Here is a 20,610-nt window from a genome sequence, read left to right as displayed (position 1 = left end):
ATGCCACACTTTCAAAGTTAAGATATTAAAGGGATAGGTCACCCAAAAATTCAACTGATCTCATCGTTTACAAACTTTCATGCCATCCCAGATGTGTATGAGTTTCTTTCCTCTGCAGAACACAAAGATTATTTTTTTTAAATCTCAGTTCTGCACATAAAGGCAGCATAAATGTAATCCATAAAACTCCAGTGTTTTAATCTATGTTTTCTGAAGAGATGGTATTGGTTTTGGGTGAGAACAGACGAAAATATAAAATTGTTCACTCTAGCATAATTCTTGATATCAGTCTCTAGACACGATCATGATTTCAAGCTTGATTACACTTCCTAGCGCCATTTAGCGCTCTGTGCATGCATCAAGTGTAATCGAGCTTGAAATCATGATTGTGTCTAGAGACTGCAATGAAAAGATGTACAGTGAAAAAGGAGTTATATTTTGGTCTGTTCTCTCCCCAAATCAGCTGGATTGTTTCAGAAGACATGTACTAAACCACTGGAGTTGTATGGATAATTTTTATGCTGACTTCATTTCATTTTGAAGCTTCAAAGGTCTAGTCACCATTCACTTGCATTTTATGGACCTACATAGCAGAAATATTATTTAAATAATTTTTTTTTGTTCAGCAGATGTACATCATACACATCTGGAATGGCATGAGGGTGAATAAGTAATGAGAAAAAAAAAATATTTTTGTGTGAACTATACTTTTGATGCATAAGGTGTAATCCTCTGCAGAATGTGAACCTTTTGCAGCAGTTCATTAGTCCTCATACAGGAATTGTGTATGATCCCACTCAAACAGGTGATGTTCCTCATTTTTTCCCCCCTCTTTACATCACTGGAATATTTCTACCATCATGTGATCCTGAATAAACACATTTTTCTCAATCTTCCAATTTGCTTTTCCAGGTGGGTGCATGAAACAGAAACTGCTTAACAAGGCCATCGAGACTGCTATAGATATCGGTAAATTGACTTTCCATTTGTTATAGGTGCAGACAAATAAATGCTTTTGTAAAGGAGAACCTGATCAACTAATTTGATGTACAAGTGGTAATGTGAGGCATTGTTGTCTTTTGTTTTCTATTAAGGTTTACTTCCTTTCCTGTTACCTCATGTTAACTATTCAAAAGGAGTACTCAATACTCAGTATGAAACCAGATGAGTGAGAATTGGTGAGAGTGAATAGTATCTACAAAGCCTACCAGAAATAATACATTATCTGGGAATCTTGTCATGTTATTTGGAAATAATTGTTCTGAAATTTCATCCAGATAATTAATTTCCATAAAGATACTTAAAACTGATCATTAAATACATGTACATTTAGTAATTTAAACATATGTAAGTTTCAAAGTCAGAAATAAAACCTCTCAAAGAACTGGAATTTGTTGCAAAAATCATTTTATTTGCTTTTACACGACAACATTTGGATGCAAACTTTCAATTCAAGTTAGTCAACAGTTATGTATTTGTGTCAATATTCAAGACAGGGTGAATTCTCGGTCTAAAAAACCGCTGGTTCAATGACATAATGAATGAATGATCTGAACCAAAATGCTCATTCTGCAATGGCAGTTTAATACTAAAATGTAAGCATCAGGAATTTAGAAGGCATATCCTCTCATAGCTCCGTTCACATTTGATAAGTCCTATTGTGGTGATTCATTACATTGTATAATTTATAGCATTACATCACACAGATGAAAAGAGCTGGTAATGATATGGCATCAATATAAAGATCAATACAAGAATGTCAGACTGTTATGTCTAAAGAACAAGCTCTTTATGTATAAATTGCCGGTGAGTAAAAATACCAAACAAACAAAAAAAAACATTGTATACCAACACTGCTACTCTAGGGTTTCTACATACCACCCTAGACAGTTTGCATGCAGGTACTCAGCATGATCTTTCAGTATGTAATTTCCTATTGAGGGCTTGAATTTTAGCAATGTAGTTGCAGCAAAAAGTGGTGCAAAAACCTGAAGTTTGACATCCTTGCTATCAATACCAGCTGTTATTCATTCTTTAGGCTTGTTGACCAGGGTTTCTCCAAGAGCCTCCAGCACTTCTCTCTTGTAATCGTCAAAGTCTCCATCAATGTGGTTGATTGTCTGATCTTCCACCACCCACAGATGGCACTGGGTCTCAGTGATCAGCCTGGCATCGTGGCTCACAATTATCACAGCTAAAGAAGATAATCATATAAGATAGGAAATGCTTTCCCCTTTTATGTTTATATTCAAAACCATTCAACTACATCCTAGTTTATAAATCTTTCAGAACAGAAACATTTGCAAGCCTGCAAGAATTTCAAATTTTAGTGAGTAAAATCAACATTGGGGTTACATTTAAAAACCAATAATAGTGCTTAAAAGCAAACATTAAAAGGTGCACTCAGTACTTTTTTTTTTCTAATTTAAAACATTTTACTTCTAAAGAAATTAATAGTAATTTTGAAACATATGTATAAAATCATGACCACTCATGAGATAAAGATTTCAGTCATATCAGTAACCTTATAAAAGCTCTTTAATTCTACATGGACCAGGGGCGCCTTTAGGGGGCAGCCATGTTAGCATCACATGACCATCTGAATACTACTTGCTTAATCTCAGTTGTTATTGGACACTTTCTCTCATGGATTAAAATAATCCTGTTACTGTGAATAGTAAACTTCTACAATGGCATTGGCAACAGAAAAGTACTGTGTTTGAATGATGCATCATCCAGGCCACTAGGTGTCCGTGTAAACCATAATGTAATGAACATTCATCAAGATTATTGAGTGCACCTTTAAAGTAACGCAAACAGCCTTAAACTGGGGTTAAAAAAAGTCAAATGATTGAAGCAAACCTGATTGTCACTACATTTTACTTTACACACCATTATTATGTCGGTGTACGTTTTTACATCAAGATCGGAGGAATAATGAGCTGCTAAGTGTATAAATGTACAAAATAAATGTTCATAATATCTGACATGAAATTGTTCTATTTAGGAAATGAAAAAAACTACATACCCCCTTTGTATTCATTGATGGCTTCTGAGAGTGCATCAATTGACTCAATGTCCAAGTTGTTAGTGGGCTCATCCTGTTAGTTTGCATGGAGAAATTAAGAGGTTAAACCTCTAAATCATTCATTTTTAGTAAGTTTAAGTAATTAAATCATGAAGTAAATGCTTACAAGGATGAGGACATCAGGTTGCCGACAGGCAAGTTCTGCAAATACCACTCTTGCTTTTTGACCACCTGTTAAAAGACAAGGGCAAATCAGAAAAAAAACAGCTTAGATTAGAAAATAATGCCCAAATGCATTCCTATAGTGCTCACCAGAGAGTTTGCAGATCTGGATGGTGTGTGCGTGGCTCTCTAATCCAAAGCGACCCAAGCATTTCCTGGCATCCTGGTAGGGAAGGTTAAAATTCCTCTGGAGGTACTCTGTGGGAGATTCCTCCATGTTTAACTGATCCGCATACTGCTGGTTGAAGAAACCTACTTTCTACAGACACAGGCGGAGGACGAAAATGAAAGGTAAAAGTCCAGGAAAGGTAAAAAAATCTATTGTAAATAACTACAAAAGTGTTATCGCCTACCAATCGGTGGTTCTTTCTCATCTCTCCTTTTTTCTGAAAGAAAATACAGATAATAATTAATAATAAAAGACCAAAACAATCCAAGAAATAAAAAAATTTAATAAAAAAATGGAACTTACAGGAGTCAATTTCCCAGTCAAAAGTAAAAGGATAGTACTCTTCCCAACTCCATTGGGTCCAACTATACATACTGAAACAGAAAAAATGTCATTAGCTGGTTTGTCCAATTTAGGAATTGCAATTTTAAACATACTTTGTTGCAGTTTCCACCATTATTAAAATTGGACAGCCCCTTTTCTGTAGAACTTGTGTGACTTACTTCTAGACTCCATGTCAATTCCAAAGTCCACATTCTTGAACAGAGGCTTCTGGCCTTCATAACCAAAGTCAACACCTATTTGGGTGGAAGAGAGAATCAACTTCTCAATGATACCCAACACTCTAAGGGTTACTAAAAGATGCAACAACTATTCAAAACATTGAGAGACAGGACTAATAGAAATATAGGCCTAGAACTCACTGTGCAGGCCGAGAATTGGTGGCGAGAGCGGAGGAGGGTTAGGGAAGGTGAATTTGACTGTGTATTCTCTCGGCCTCCTAAGGAGCTCTGTGGCCTCATGGCTCTCCTCCTCTTGACCCTTCTTCTTGCCCTTCTGTTGTTTCCTTGTCAGAGCCTCTTTCGTCTGTTTCTCCTGTGAATGAATGATGGAGAGTGAGTGAAAGTGCCCCTAAATACTCAAATCATGCAGAGTTTGAGAAAAAGTCAAGGACTCACAGCTTGTTTGGTAGACTTTCCACCAGCCTTCAGGTCTTTGAGCTTTTTCTCTTGTTTCTCGTACTGCTTGAGGAGTTCTTTCTGTTTCTGACCGTACATCTTCTTAAATGTCACTAAGAGATAAAGCATGCATAAAATAGAATAAGATTCTGCTAAACGTTTATGTTTTACAGATGAAAAAAAATTGACATGAGGATGAGTAAACTATTCTTTACTTAGGGATGACTTCTAGAAAAGAAACTCACAGTAGTTGCCCCTGTAATAATAGAGTTTCTGGTTGTCCAGGTGAATGATATCTGTACAGACATCATCTAAGAAACTCTGGTCGTGGGACACAATTAGAAGCGTTTTCTTCCAACTCTGAAGGTAGCTTTAAGAGATATGATTGCAATTTGTGAATATAACTGCATTTCAAGAGTGCAGAGTCCATTTACTATTGCATGAAAGATAAATACATCAGCCAGATTGCAGAGGATTTAATTACTTGTTGAGCCAGATGACAGCGTTCAAGTCCAGGTGATTTGTGGGCTCGTCCAACATCAACAGAGTGGGCTCCATAAACAGTGCTCTGGAGAGGAGATGAACAAATGAAACATTTTGATTGGCCAAGCAACCTGCCAAGAGTCCTGCGACGTTTCACTTTGTATCTGCTTTTTTCTGTTTGTGGTGTTCCAGACCAAAAATTGCTGTCTCTCCACTCACATATTATATTACTGGTTCAATGTCTCATTTCTCATGACTGTATTAGTGCAGAAAATAAGATTTTATTTACACATGAAATAAATTCATCTATTTGCTTTTAACTAGACAAGGTAGACCAATATATATCGGTTTTGCGATTAATCAGTGTCAATACCGTAATTTCCGGACTATAAGCCGCAACTTTTTTCCGACGCTTTGAACCTCGCGGCTTATACAATGACGCGGCTAATATATGGATTTTTCCCGCTTTCAGATTTTATAAAAAAAAAAAAAAAAAAAAAAAACTTTCTGTGACGTGCTCAGTTTTTTGGCGGCGTGAAGCTTTCATTAGACCAATGAAATTGCCGAACGGGTTAAGGTCAAACAACTTTTTTTGTTTACTGTTTAGATTAAATCGAGCGCGCTCAAACTTCCCATTATTCTGATTACGGTAGTCATTTTGTCACCCTCACCATGGCAAAGACATGGAGAAACGCATATGATGCTGCTTTCAAGTTGAAGGCGATTGATCTGGCTGTTGGAAAAGGAAATAGAGCTGCTGCACGGGAGACGTTGGAAACAGCAGCGTGAGGAATTGACTCAGTGCAAAAAGACAACTAAATCTGAGGCTATTCTGAGGCTATTCAACTCCGACACCGAAGGAGATGACTTCAGTGGTTTCAGTGCACAGGACGAGGAAGATAGTGACCAATGACTTTCTTTGTAGGCTACTGTTTACTGCAAATGTTTTATTACAAGCCGTGTGTTTCAAGTGCCCTGCTTCACGTGTCCTTCTTGGGAAAACTGTCACACGGGCACCAGTGTGACAGTTTTCAGCAGGGCACTTGACGTTCCAGGTAAGGCTTTTAATGGCCACAGCAATGTTTACAATCAATTTTATAAAGTTTCTCAATTCTTCTATGCGCCAACACTAGACTGACGTGTGTCACTTTCTCAGCTTTGTGGCTGCTGCCTTTTTATGCCGCTCTCCCCATGCTTACTGAAATTAGACACCGGTGTTAGACATAATTTAGCTCAGATGTAAGCTAAGCTTACCGCTTTTCTCTCCCGGCGGGCGCTTGACTACGCCCCCGCTGCCACACCGTGTTTCGTTAAAGCCTATTTATTTTTGTTACAAGCCGTGTTTCGTTAAAGCCTGTGTAAATTTCATTTGTTTCAATGTACCGGTAGGCACCTGCGGCTTATAGACAGGTGCGGCTTATTTATGTTCAAAATAATATTTTTTTTAAAAATCAGTGGGTGCGGCTTATATTCAGGTGCGCTCAATAGTCCGGAAATTACGGTAGTTGCTTTTTTGGAACTATCGGTTATTGGCAAAAATCTATGTCAAAAGTTAATGTGTTTTTTTTTCTAATTCCGCCGTGTTCCTCTTTGGCTAATGCTGGAGAAGTCTACAGTTAGAATGGCTGCATTCCTAGTGTGTTTCAGACTAATTTTTTTCTAGCTATTATTGGGATTTTGGTTGAAAAATAAACTGCATCTAATATTTTATTCATTTTGGACTCTATATCTAGCCTCTATATCTGTCATATTAAGGAAATATTAAAGCGAAATTGAATCTATTAAAAAAAATATCAGCAAATTAATCGGTTATCGGCCTTTCCTACCACCTTGGTCATCGGTATCAGCCAAATCCACTATAGGTCAATCTCTAATTTTAACCTTGTTGTGCTCACCTGGCCAGTGACACTCTCATCCTCCATCCACCAGAGAACTTCTTGGTGGACCTGTTTTGCATCTCTGGAGTGAAAGACAGACCAGCCAAGATCCTACGAGCTTTAGCCTCTGCTGCCGCTGCTCCGATTGCCCTCAACTCCTCATAAACCTGAGAGTGAGAACACAAGCATACACACAAGTGCTGTCAGTCGATTACATTTTTTTAAAATCAAGATTAAATCACATAATTTGTTTTAGTTAATCGTGATTAATCACAGATTTTAAAAAAGTGCTGAAATTTGACAATCTTCTGAAAAGCGATGGAAAGGAGGTGGCGAGAACTGGCTTGACAATATAAATAATATTTTTAATAAAGATCTAAAACCAAAAGACACAAACACACACATAGATGGACAGCTGCCCATAAACTCTCCCCCTCTCCATCTCTCTCTGCTCTCTCTCTACCGTCCGCAGTCTGCCTTTATCCCTCTCGGAGGCTTGATTAGCCTGATAAGGGGCCAAGTGTGTAAAATCACGACGCGGACCCACCCTCCGTCTGTCACAACTTCTTTCTTGTCAAAATTGATTTAATTCCATCTTAACCCTGGTTTATACAAGTCGCATCTGTGAGTTTGTGTGCAACAAAAATTACGTCATTGCTGCATTGGCAGAAGTGCACTTTAACTTCACTAGACCCCAATTCGCGTGGTGGTGTACATCTTGTTTTTTGTAACCGAGCGAAAAAATTAACGACTTGAGGCAACATTGGCTATATTGCTAAACATATTCAGATACAAATGCAAACATACAAAAACACAAAAGTAGGTTAATAATAGTAATCAAATAAATACAAATTTGTTAAGTTAGATATTATCAAACATTTTAACAAATCTTTTTTCTTTATTATTTTTACAAAGCTTTACCATCTTACAATAACATTGCCGTTCTATCAGAAAAGCATTACAATTTTGTTTATCGTATGGATAACTAATCTTCCATAAATAGAAGTTTGTTGCTTTTTATTTCAAAGGTTCTTAAGACTTTTACATTGCCAAAACACATTGAGGGCATAAAACAAAATAACAGGTTAATGAAAATTAGGTCAATTTGCCTTATTCATGAAACACGAGCAGAATAAAATAGTGTGCAAATCGTTTAATACTGTATAGGGCTGAAACGATTATTGACAACGTCGACAAAAAAATTATTGTCAAAAATTGTCGCATAGTCATTTGATCTCATTTAATGTAACATAAGATCATATGAAACTCTAACGATGACGTGCGAACAGCACTTCAGCTTGCATAGGACTGAGTCTGGGCTGCCATTTGTCGTTTCACAGAATAGTACAACGGAGGGCTCATCAAGTATTAACGCCTCTAGAATTTAAGGAGGTGCGCTTGCAGTCTGCGGTACCAGGTGAAAGTATAAACAAGGCTTTAGGAAAGAAAACAAAACAATATGTAGCAATATAATGCTTAATTAACATTTTCCATACACAGCCTTCCACAATATAAAGACACTGCACTAAAATATCAACAATTCAAGTAATATTAAACGTTTTCCAAAGTCTAAGTGGGAGTTTGACTAATTGAAAGACCACGTAGGTTGCATATTTATTGCAATAGGCATTAAATCTCTTAAATTGTCATCCTCCACAATATTAATTTGCCACCAGACTTTGGCTATCAATTTTGTTACAGCAATCATGAAGCTGCGTTCATTATTCACATCAGAGTGTCAACGCCAACATTGTGCGCTGCTTTACACATTACAAAGTTTCCGCCCTTCACACCAGTTTTTATGCTGTATTAACGATAAATGTGTTAATCACGATTAAGAAAAATTAACGAGTTAAACTTTAATTAATCACATGTGTTAAAATGTTTATTCTGACAGCTCTAATACACTCACAGTAATCTTTCACCATTCACATCCATATATCCAAAGGATCTCTATGTTTTTATGACATATATTCTCTATATTCTTACCTTCTCAAGTTTCTCAGACACACTGTCGTCTCCTTTTTCCAGTCGACTCTGCAGCTGTTTTTCCTCCTCCAGGAGTTTCAGTCTACGTGTATCAGCCTTCAGCACCGCCTGAACTGCAGGCGTGTCATCAGCCACCACCTCTGATGAATGTCAAAGAAAGAGTTTATTTCATGATTGCGTTCACATCAATCACAAACCAAATCTCAGACACCCCCTTTTCAACAGAGTATGTGAGTGGTGCAAAGTGGACCCAGAATGGGGAATGGAATTGCACGATTTTCCCTGGAGAAAAATATATATATATTATTTTTTTTTGTTTATGTTTAAACATGGCTGTCTGTGCTAGAGGTTGACTATAGGACTGGGGGATATGACTTGTTCAATATCGATATTTATCACAATATACATTTCATACTATTAATAGGGGTGGAACTGCATTCCACATGTTTGTTGGACCTCAAGAATGAATTAAGCATAACCTGCTTGTTTACAAGTAAACTCCAGAGGGTAAAGTCACTCAGTTTAGGATTTAATCCTACATAAGGTGTGTGACCTCTTTTCAATTGCATTCCGCCAATTTCATCATCTTCAGCAGATGTTTGCCTCCACTGAAAAACTTTCTTGTGACACTTCACACTCCAGCTCAGTAGTTGGCAGTCAAGCACCAAAAGCTGGATTGCCAACAGCAAATAGCATCACAAGAAGAATAAACACTTTCTTGACTGTGACAGCCCTATGGATCATGAAAATGTATTTAACAACAGAAATAAACAGCAATGGTGTTGATGTTGGAGTTGTTTAATAGTCAATAGCTTTATTGCATTGTCAGTGCTGTTTTGTTTGGTACACAATGATATCATTAAAGCCAGATAGATAGCTGATCTCCAGTTTCCATGACAACAGGGGTATGTAGCTGCTAGCCTTGCTAATACTTTCTAACAGGCCGATTTCATGACTATGATTCAATTAGCTAATTGCGTGTACAACTGTGCCAAACTGCTCGTATTTTTAGCGACATGCACCTGATCCAATCGTCTAGATGAAGAACATACACTCGATATCGAAAATATATATTTTTCAATAAATATCGGGCAGTATATTTTCTAAATATCGCCACCAGTTATTCGCAAAAATCTATGCTTTTTTTCCCCATTCCTCTGCCACTAAAAGATTTCTACAGTTTCTACAATTTCAACAGTGTCCCCTAATTAAAAACAATCACTGACACCTCGTAATGATTTTAATCTTTCATCATTGATAATATCCATCCATATTTGTATCCTCACTTCAATGCATATTATGTTATTTTGATTAGATAAATCAAGTGTTTTATATTGAAAAGAGGGCATGCAAAGAAAAATGTGACTATATAAACATGCCCCATCAGCACTTTCATCATGTCTCCAACTTCATATCTAGCTAAAATTAATAAACCTAATTCCTCATTAAACCTCATCTGGTGAAATATTTATATATATATATAAAAACACTTAATCTAGTGAATATACAAGTATATGTTTTAAAAAGTTTAATTCGGTTAATACTTAATTTTAAAGCAGTGTAACGGTGCCAAGTCTCCATCATTTCAAAATAAGAGTCCCAGGTGTGTTTCAGGCATGTTTATATTTAAAAGTCATGCATTATGCACCAAATCTTAATTTTCTTTCTGGTTATTATTGGGATTTTGTTTGAACAATAAACAACATCTGGGATTTTATTCATTTTGGACTCTTGTAGCCTCTGCCTTTTCCACCACTTTAGTTATCATTATCTGCAAAATCCACTATAGGTCAACCTCTAGTCTGTGCTTTCTCTTACTTTAAGATTGCTCCAGTGCTGCTCCATCACACTCATGCATCACCCACTTAATGAATCTTGTGCCCAGACGTTTATGTTTTAAAAAAAATTTAAGAACTTTCCAGAGGAGCAGTAATGGTGCAAATGGAGCAAACCCGGAGTGGAGTTGCTGCGGAGGGATTACAGAATGCTTAGAGCAGGAATGGAAAATTACTGCGGCTCTACTGCACTCACATATTCTGGTGTGCACCCCAAGTTCAGAAAATGGATTTCAAAATAATCAAATGAAACTTGCATTCACACCAACAACAGGAGCAAAAAGTTAGGCTGTGTTTACCTTGTTCACAAAGAAGCACATCAATATTTGGAGGAATGCTAAGAGCTCTGTTATTAATGTGCTTCAGTAGAGTAGTTTTTCCTTTCCTGTGATTCAAACACAACAAAATGAGAGTAAGGAAAACAGATTTTAGGAGTGTAACATACCAGAATGAATAAACTTGAAAATGCAAGGTTGTAATATGAAAAATGCCATAAAATGCTTCAACCTACCCATTTGGACCAACCAGACCATACCGTCTCCCAGCGACTATCAGAAGGTCTGCATTAACAAACAGCTCTTTACCATGAGCTGAAATGCTGAATCTTTCCAACTAAAAAAACAACAATAAACAAATATAATTCAGCAAAAACAATACTACAACATCGGAAGACTAATCATAAATTACTGAATAGTTTCTAAAAGGTCTAACCTTAATGTCTGAAGCGTTTTCAAGCATGGCCTGGCGTGAGGACATTTCAGCTTGTGAAACTGAGAAGTCTCCCTCTATAGCGTTCTGTGCACGTACACTGGCCACCTGACGCTCATACTCCATCTGAAAAATAAATGAAAATTAAGTGCCTGAAAAAGCAGCATTTTGTGCCCTCATGGTCTCAAAAGAACATCAAATTCTGCTAAATTGACTCAAAGTTTATTTTGCTTTGAGTCAGTCACACCATGTTTTGGTACTCTACATTATAAAAAGGAGACTAAACTTAAAAGAATAATTCACCCAAAATTGACATCCGTTCATGAGTGCTTAAAGGGATAGTTCACCCTCATGTCATCCCAGATGTGTATGACTTTCTTACTTCTGCTGAACACAAAGGTTTTTAGAAGAATATCTCAGCTCTGTTGGTCCATACAATGCAAGTGAATGGTGGCCAGAACTTTGTAGCACAAAAAAATCACAAAGGTAATTTCGCATTTTTTACGCATATTGCCACCATATCGCTTCTAAAGACATGGATTAAACCACTAGTCATATGGATTATTTTATGCTGTCTTTCTGTGCTGTTTTGCACTTCAAAGTTATGGTCACCATACACTTGCACTGTATGGACCTACAGAGATGAGATCTAGATGATGCTCTTCTAAAAATCTTCATTTGTGTTATGCAGAAAAAAGTCAGAACTGCTGAGTAGCACTATGAAAAATAACATTTGCACAGTCGGACATAATTCTCCATTAAGGCACATCGTTGTAGAATAATTTACCATCAGAATTAAAAAAAACTGATTTGAAAGTTTTTAATAGAAGTTAAAATGGGTTCAAACTAAATGTAATTAGTGAACACTGACTGTAATACACAGTATTGTTTTCTGTCAAATAAAAAGCAAATAATTAAAGCTCAGACAGGTTTGGAATGACATGAAGGTTATTCAATTATGACAGAATGTGCATTTTGGGTGAACTTTTCCTTCAAATATGACAAACATCCCTATCAATTTTTCATTTATTTAAACTATGCCGTGGGATCATAGAGCGATTACCATTTTCTTTTTCTTCTTCTTCTCTTTTTTACTCAAGTTAGCAAAGGGATCCTCCTCTTTTTCATTGGCTTGCTCAGCTGTGAGCGCATCCTCTGCACACTACCAGACAGCAAATGAGATGAGTGAGCACTCAGAAATGATAAATATTTGGAATACAAGAAAAAGTAGAATGTTATTGTACCATCATTGTGTCATTGTCATCACTTTTTTCCTCCTCCTCTTCCTCATCATCACTAGGAGGAGGGCGAGCAGGCTTCCCTTTCTTAAAACAAACAAAACACACTCTGTCAAACTGAACTCTTAACATTTTTCTACATGCGTTTGCACAACAAACGCAAATTTTCAAGGCGATAGTAGAAATAGCGTATTGCTATGAAGCCATTCACACCTGAGGCCAATATTCGTGCACCAAGTTTTTTTTTTTTAAATGGCAAGTGTGAATGACAAATTAATTTTTTCTTCTCTGCTTTGCACCAACTTCCGTACTGGGGTAAAATTGCTTGACGTTTAGCACCACCTATTGTAAATGAGTGATGTGCTAATCAATTCGTCTTGCTTTTAATGAGAAAGGGCCATATGTCAGTGATTCATTTCGTCATATCGCGTCACCTCTGGTGTGCAAAGGTCTTAAACTTTCAACATGCATGACACATTCCCTCTGTTCCAAAACCTAGTGAGCTGCCTTTCTTAGGCATCATTTTAACTCAATCCTATGGCGATCCTTAAATGCATTTCTCCAAACTCAGTGAAAAAACAAATCCAAGGTGGTGGATGAAACGAGAGAAATATTGATTAAAAATAATTATGTAAATACATACGTATTCATTCAGTACTGAAAAGTATGGATTAAAAAAGCAGAATATAATTAGAAACATACTACTTTATAAAATGCTGGTTTGTGCTAAGCACTTTTAAGCTTATAAGAGTATTCTGTTGTTAGCATAGCAACATGCTAACCTAAATCTCTATATGAATCAATTGTAAGTCAACTTGCTGCCTATGTAGAGCATTCCAAATCGGTCACTAATAAGGTTCCATTTCAGTTAAGATGCTACCCTAGAAGACAGCTTCATATATAGGCAGTGAGGCATCTTAGTCGGTTTTAGAACAGAGCCATTGTCAATCTATGATATAATGATTGTATCAAGCTTAAACTGACCTTGGACGGCTCCTTCTTGCCTTTCTTCTGAGATTTCTCTTGTTCTTTTTCATCCATTTCATCTTCCTCCTGCTAACATGGACAACCGTCAAGTTACACACACTTATACATTCACCAGCTGGTCAAAAAAACAAGATTGACCTCACCTTTGATGCTTTAGCAGCACCCATCACTTTGCATTTTTTCACTTCTTTCTTTTCATTCTCATCTTTCTTCTCCATCCTTTCATCTGGTTCATCCTCAGAGGCCTCCTGTGTTTGAGACAACAGAGTAAACCAAAGATCCTGACTGAGGAAATGTGTGTTCAAAGCAGTGCTCTCCTTAGAATATGTTTTTTAGTAAAACACACTGGAAATGTATAGAAAGGAGTTAGTTTCCATATATGTGAAGACCTGCATTCATTTAGCAATTAAGATAAAACTGCAAGAAAGAAAGGAATAAAGGTAGAAGGTTCATGCTGAAAAAGAGACAAGGAAGGAAAATAATAAGACACTTATGAAATGATCCCATGTACCCACCTTTGTAATTTTAGGTTTAGGCTTATCTTTTTTCTTGCCCTTGGTTACCTTCTCAACTTCCTGGATCACATACATACATGCACAGAAAAATGTTAAATTTCATCAGCATTCATTAGCATGATATTCCCTTGTTTCACAATGAGACTCCATTTAATCTCAGTCATTTTATGGAATGTTTTGACATTCTGATATGATTTGAATATCTAGATGAGTCTCACCGGTATACATTCACTGAAAAATGAAAATTCTTTCAATATTTACTCACTCTCATGTCATTCTAAACCTGTATGCCTCTCATTTTGTCTATACAATGAAAGTACAGTAAATGGTGAATGAGGGTAATTTTCTACCTAATTTCTCTTTTATGTCGACAGATGAAAGAAAGTCATACATGTTTTGGAATGACATGAAGGTGAGAAATATTTATTTTAGGGTGAATCATTCCTTTAATGAAAGAATGACAAATGATGTGATTGCACACACTCTAAAAGTATAAATCCTCAACCAAGAAAGACGACTCAAGTACCAATGTCATGTGAATTTTACAGTACAAATAAGAGTTCACTGGAGGTACTTGTACAGACCTGGAAAAAATGCACTGGGAATGTTATGAAGATAACATAAAAATGGCTGGTGTGGGAATGAATAATGAATAAACTATGTATATTAAGTATCTAATGCATGAGTGTTCAAGGGTTAAGTACAATGTAACAATAATGCAAAGGTAATATCATAAACAGGGATTAAACTGATCATGGTAATGAATGATTATTATATTAATTTACAATGTATAAAAGGACCTGGCACACTTCATATGAAATTTAGTCATTTAGAACAAAATCTGCCCAAAACAAAGATGTTTTTGAGTTTGTTTCGGTGGTTTGTAACTGCTCACCAGAGCAAACTATCAGGAAAACTCTTTACTGGCTACTAAAAACCTTTTTACTGCCATTGGTCCACATCATCGGTAAGTGTGACCAAAGTCTTTCAAGCAAGTCAGTCCACTGTCGGACATCTTTAAAACGCTCTCGAAAGGCTATTTCCAGTCATGAAAGTGCAGCTCCTATCTACTTGAATGGAGAAAGACCAAAATCTAAAAAACGGTTGGTCAAGATTTCCATCAAAGGACATATTTCAAATCAGCAATAAAATATGACAATTCTGGAATCATAAACTGTGATTCTTTACTTCATATTATGCTGAAAAAACAAAACTTTCCCCAGCTTGTATAGCTAATGTGCATTCTAAAGTTGATTGACAGGTGATGTCCGTATCTAAAAAGGTGATTGGCTCTTTTAACTGTAAGGCGGGACTTCTTTTCTACATCCATCGGGATGTAGAAAAGAACATCTACATCTGTTGGCTCCAGTTTCTCCCTTTCATTTTAATTGGATTTGAGCGAAGAACAAAGAAGCCGTTCACCATGAGTGTGCCAGGGACTTTACATGGTACAAGATACTTCAAAGAATATCATGTCTAAAAAAACATGTTAGTTCCAACATACTTTTTTGGTAACTATGTAGCTTCAACTATTTAGAAATGTAATACTTTAAATGTAAAATCCTTAATAAAGATTGACCAGTAGAAATTTCAAAAATATAAATAAAAACAAAAACATGAAATGAAATTTAACAAACACAGAATTTCATGAAAAATCGCAGATAAACAGATAAACAGATAAAATCACCAATACAAGAGATCAATGTAATTATTCATCCATTTAACCCTTACTTTAGAAGTTAATAGGAAGGCATAATTTGAATTTTGTGTCAATTTATTCCACCCCAACACATAATGGAAGCACCAACTCACCTTAGAGCTCTTTTTATTTTGGGATTTATCATCATCTCCACCTGCATCCTCTTCATCATCACTCTGACTTAGAGCAGCAAATATGTTGCTACCCTGAAAATATACATACATACAATATAAAAATATGCATACATACAGAGAAGTACAGCACAGTATATCAAAGAATAAAAACTCACTTTTTTCACTCCTTTGACTGGAGCAACAACTGCAAATTAATAATAAACAATGAAGTTAAATATGTGATGTAATGTGTTTGACACAAATACACAGAAACAATGAGGTAAAAGCTGAATTTAGGACATTACCCTCTTCCTCCTCTTCTTCATCACTGGGCTGAACTGACAGTTTCTTGAGACGCTGCATGACCTCTTCGTCTTCATCATCATCATCATCTCCTGCTTTCCCCTTTCTTCTGTCTTTCTTTTTCTTCTGAGACTAGAAGCAAATTACAATTATATTTCAGTTATACTTTCTGACTGTACTTTGGACATAATCGCAAAACACATGTTTTAATTTGATTTACTTATTTAAGTTTTTAAACAATTAGAATGCATTTAAATGCACTGCAGGAAATTAAACATTTCACCTGTTTGCCTTGTGTCTCTTTCAATGGTGGCTCTTCTTTCTCCTGTTTATTATCTGATACCAGCTCCTCAAAAAACTGTTAGGATGAAATCAAAGTGACACACTGGAGACATACACAATTCATGATGCCAGTAATGAGATGATGCCAGTGTTTATTTTTTTAAAAATAACACTTTATAAAACATTCATTAATAACATTAACAGTTTTACATTGAATAAAAATTATAGAATTGTAATTATTTAATTTTATAATATAATTTTTTAAATAATATTCTTATTATAAATTGTATACATGTATATTTTTTGTGTGTTATATAACTTTATTACAAAATGTAATCATTACTAGGTCTAACCAGGACTAATGACTAAACCTGCGCTAGTGATCACATTAGGGCTGTTTCGATACAAACAAATATCGATATACTGCGATTCCGTTTCTCACGATATTGTACCGATACGTAGCTCCATGTATCAAGATTTATCGTGACATTTTCAGAGTAGTTAGAGACGCTTCTATGAGGCACGAAAGAGACTGAAACGGATCCTGTAGGATTCACCTTTTCTTTCACGGTGTAGCAGTCAATAATGTAATAACTACAAATAACGTAATACATTTTCCATTCTTAATGTAATAAAAGTTAATAATGTAATAACTTACCAATAACGTAATAAACTTTCTGAACCAATAAAGTAATAACTTTTTGCTCATAATGTAATAAGTTCTTACATTATTGGCTGTGTTAATAAAAAGAATGTACCGTTAATACTTTATTGGCAGTTATTAAATTAACGGTAGTTATTACTTTATTGGCGTCTACACATGGACATCCTGGACCTCACTCATGTTTATTGATCTAGGACTGGACAAAAATATTGAAATAAATCTAATTAGTAAAATCCCAATGACAAGATGGCTCTTTCTATGATGCACACTTTGTCGCGGGGATGCTCGTGCCTCAAGCCCGCACTTGCTAAAGCTAGATTAAAATACGATGGCTCACGACTTATTGAATCATAAAATATGTCACTCTGCATTTCTTAACGTGAAGACAACTGACAACGCAGCTTTATTAATAAGAGGTTGTTTTTTTGTGAGGTAAAGATGGACTGAAGTGAACAGAAAGGTGAGAGACTTTGCCCCATTATACACTGCCACAAAATAAGTTTAGGATTAGTTTTGTCTTGTTTTCCAACATAAATATCTAAAACTAATTTAAGCCCATGTAAAAAAAATACAAAAATAACAGCTATACTGCAGAAGAAAAAATTGTTATCTAAGAATGTTGAATATAATATTAAAAATACAAATATTTTAAAATATCTAAAACTCCTTTTTAAAAAAAAAATAGATGCATTGACCTGAGAAGCAGCATATAAGATATGTTGACTTGCTTTTAGAGAATAGATCTTGAATATAAGTATATTTTGTCTTTACTGCAATCGCAGAAGTATAACCAAGTGAAAAAATACACTTATATACAAAATACACTTATATTTATATTAAAGTCTAAATATCTCATATGTTGCTTCTCAAGTAAATTTACAATAACAATAAGATTTTTTTACAGTGAATTTCTTTACTTAATTAAACTTAATAAATAGTATTTTTTCCCCCTTTAATTCAGTGAGTCATTTAGAGGTATTTTTAAAAGATGATTTTTTTTCCTCTTTATTGTTAGTAAGCACATTTAATACAATATTTACAAGTCGTGCACAAGCTGATTCATCGGTTAAGAGCTGATGATTAATCGTTGCAATAATCGCTGAATAGTCGAACTAATAATCGATCGATTAATCAATTATCAAAATAATCGTTAGTTGCAGCCCTACTGTGATTTGCCACTGGCTGTTTTTTTTTTTTTTATTTCACTCACCAGTGCTTGAGTGGCGTAGTGGCGAAGAAGTTCAGTACAGAGATATTTTCACTGCGTGCGGAGAGTAAAGGTTTTGACTCTTTCTGTGTGATGCGAGTCCAAAGAGTAAATTCAAGAAAACCATTTGTTGTTTAATAATGTCTCCTTTAAATTCCTTTCTGTCCTCTACAGTCAGTTATTTATCAAAAATAACAAAAGAAATATTTAATTCTAATCACACATAGCAAAAATGCTGTAAGGTAGCCATTCGACCAAAACAAACACTACTGTCAAAGTCCCTGCCACAGGTCTTGAAAAGACAGTTATGTAGAACAAGTGCTAAAACGGTACTAAGTTAATAAATACTTGCAAATAGTTCAAATTAGGCATGTAAACAACAGACATGAAACAATATGAGTATGTATGAAATTAAAATTCATCATATTTATTGATACATGGACAATATAAAAAATTTAAAAAAAGCTATAATGTCAACAAAATGATGAAAAACTACTGATAAAATAAAAATGATATGTACGTAATTTAACAAGTAAATGAATAATAGCAAATGAATGATAATTTATTTCATACTGTGTGCAAGTAAATGTGACATTATAACTTAAATATACCAAAATAATTGAAATGAAATGCGAAATCGAATCATGATATCGTGATGTATCGCGATATATATCGAATCGTGAACTGTGCATCACAATATGTATTGTATCGTGAGGTGGCTGGCGATACCCTGCCCCAGAACACATCATATTCAAATAAAGACTTACACTCTTCTTGCCCTTCTTATCCTTTTTTCCTTTCTTGACATGTTTATCTAGAAAACAAAATAAGAACATTTGTAAGTACTTCTGTGCACTGAAATGGAACACACGGGATACAATAGTACACTGTCAAACAGCAGACTGTATCATATGCACACTGACAGCAGTACGACAATGCCATAGGAGAGAATGGCATGTGTTGTGTACAGGTTTCAAAGCAACTGATGAGCTGTCTGCCTAGATTGCATTTTTGTGTATCACAGGACCATTGGACTGCCTAAAGCTCTCCATGATTACTAGGTTTTGAAACAACTAGCCTACTTGCCTTCAAAACGTCCCTAAAGCTGAAACAAAAGTTGAACAAAAGTGGGCAGATTGACAAATGATGCAATGACTGTGAAATATCAAACCCTCTTGACTTAAGATAGAATGGTAAGAAAATTATACTAGCAATGGAATTACTCACATTATTACACACAATAATAACTTAAACATGTCACACTGACTTGGATCGTACAATTAAATACATTTGAATGTCACGCATTTAGCTTTATCAGATCCATGTGTTTATAATTATCAAGCTTTTACCTGATTGTGGACCGTCATCTCCTTCCCATTCAGCCACATCTTTTGATTTCTTTGGCATTTTTCTGCTAACACTTTTTCTCTCACAAGAGAGTTTAAATTCAAGGGATGTATTTGATTAGAGCTGGCAATGCAAACGAGCACACTGTAGCTCACATCACATGCGGCCTATCTGCTCTGCTACAGATACTCCACCAACGCCGGGAATTTGGCTTGCGACAGCGCCACAACCTAACGCAGGTCGGTCAAGGTACTGCAGGCGCAGTGTCGAAATTCTATTTTTCAAAACAAAAGTCGCTACTTTCAAAATTGTCGTTTACTTTTTAAAACCACTTTTAAAATTAATATTTTTTTAATAATAAAAAAATGTATTCAAAAAATAAATATGACAATAAATATTTTCATAAAATTACATGAAATGTAATTAAATAGTTAAAATACATCATAAAGGCGCAATCATCAAGTTAGGTGAATTCCCTGCGTTGAACAAGAGGAAGTTTCTTGGTTTGCCAGTGACTTCTGTGTGGGCGGTGCTTTGTACACAGCTACACTGGACACGGATATAATTTTAGTGGTGAGTTTCTTTTTATTTCACTCTCACAGAGTATAAAGTGCATCATTAAGAAGAGGCTGCCTGGATGTTAGTTTTTTTGCTGGTTTCACACTCACTCAACATCTGTCCACACATTCTTCACCCCTGAAATTTTGCTGTGCAAAGGTAAATTTTATCTTGCTTTAACACCAGGTGATGATGAACAATGGATGGGTTGCAGCATCACATGTAATAAGGACAATAAAATGTGATAAAACTATTCAACCAAAATGCTGTGGTCCCTTTTCACATTTCCTGGTTTGAAACGTGGAAGTAAACTATAGCAGGGTAAACTTACAGGTCAATGGGAGACCACGGCAAGTATTATTTTTGTGTTCCCATTTGCTCCAACAGGAAAAACGACTCGGTTACTAACGTAACCTCGGTTCCCTGA

The 20,610-nt window shown here is 35.7% G+C and overlaps 1 protein-coding gene across 2 annotated transcripts; it reads right to left on the bottom strand.

The window, feature by feature from the left end:
• Positions 1–1,400: 1,400 nt before the first annotated feature.
• Positions 1,401–19,842, bottom strand: abcf1 (ATP-binding cassette, sub-family F (GCN20), member 1). Of its 2 annotated transcripts, none has more exons than XM_052093277.1 (27): positions 19,628–19,842; positions 19,046–19,092; positions 16,409–16,483; positions 16,128–16,257; positions 15,999–16,027; positions 15,823–15,915; positions 14,011–14,070; positions 13,639–13,743; positions 13,493–13,564; positions 12,515–12,595; positions 12,334–12,432; positions 11,274–11,396; positions 11,074–11,174; positions 10,862–10,947; positions 8,728–8,867; positions 6,757–6,905; positions 4,863–4,946; positions 4,624–4,748; positions 4,379–4,491; positions 4,124–4,295; positions 3,923–3,997; positions 3,723–3,793; positions 3,604–3,636; positions 3,341–3,509; positions 3,195–3,259; positions 3,029–3,101; positions 1,401–2,194 (listed from the first exon to the last, which is right to left on the bottom strand). In XM_052093277.1, exons 1-27 carry the CDS (start codon positions 19,683–19,685, stop codon positions 2,028–2,030), a joined length of 2,595 nt encoding a protein of 864 aa, XP_051949237.1. In that variant the 5' UTR covers positions 19,686–19,842; the 3' UTR covers positions 1,401–2,027. The 2 variants fall into 2 exon arrangements, with proteins under 2 accessions (XP_051949237.1, XP_051949238.1); XM_052093278.1 differs by having other exon boundaries at positions 13,493–13,561.
• Positions 19,843–20,610: the final 768 nt, after the last annotated feature.

This window comes from Xyrauchen texanus, chromosome 26, assembly GCF_025860055.1.
Source record: "Xyrauchen texanus isolate HMW12.3.18 chromosome 26, RBS_HiC_50CHRs, whole genome shotgun sequence".
NCBI classification, from domain to species: domain Eukaryota; kingdom Metazoa; phylum Chordata; class Actinopteri; order Cypriniformes; family Catostomidae; genus Xyrauchen; species Xyrauchen texanus.
This window is presented reverse-complemented; position numbering and strand designations above follow the sequence as displayed.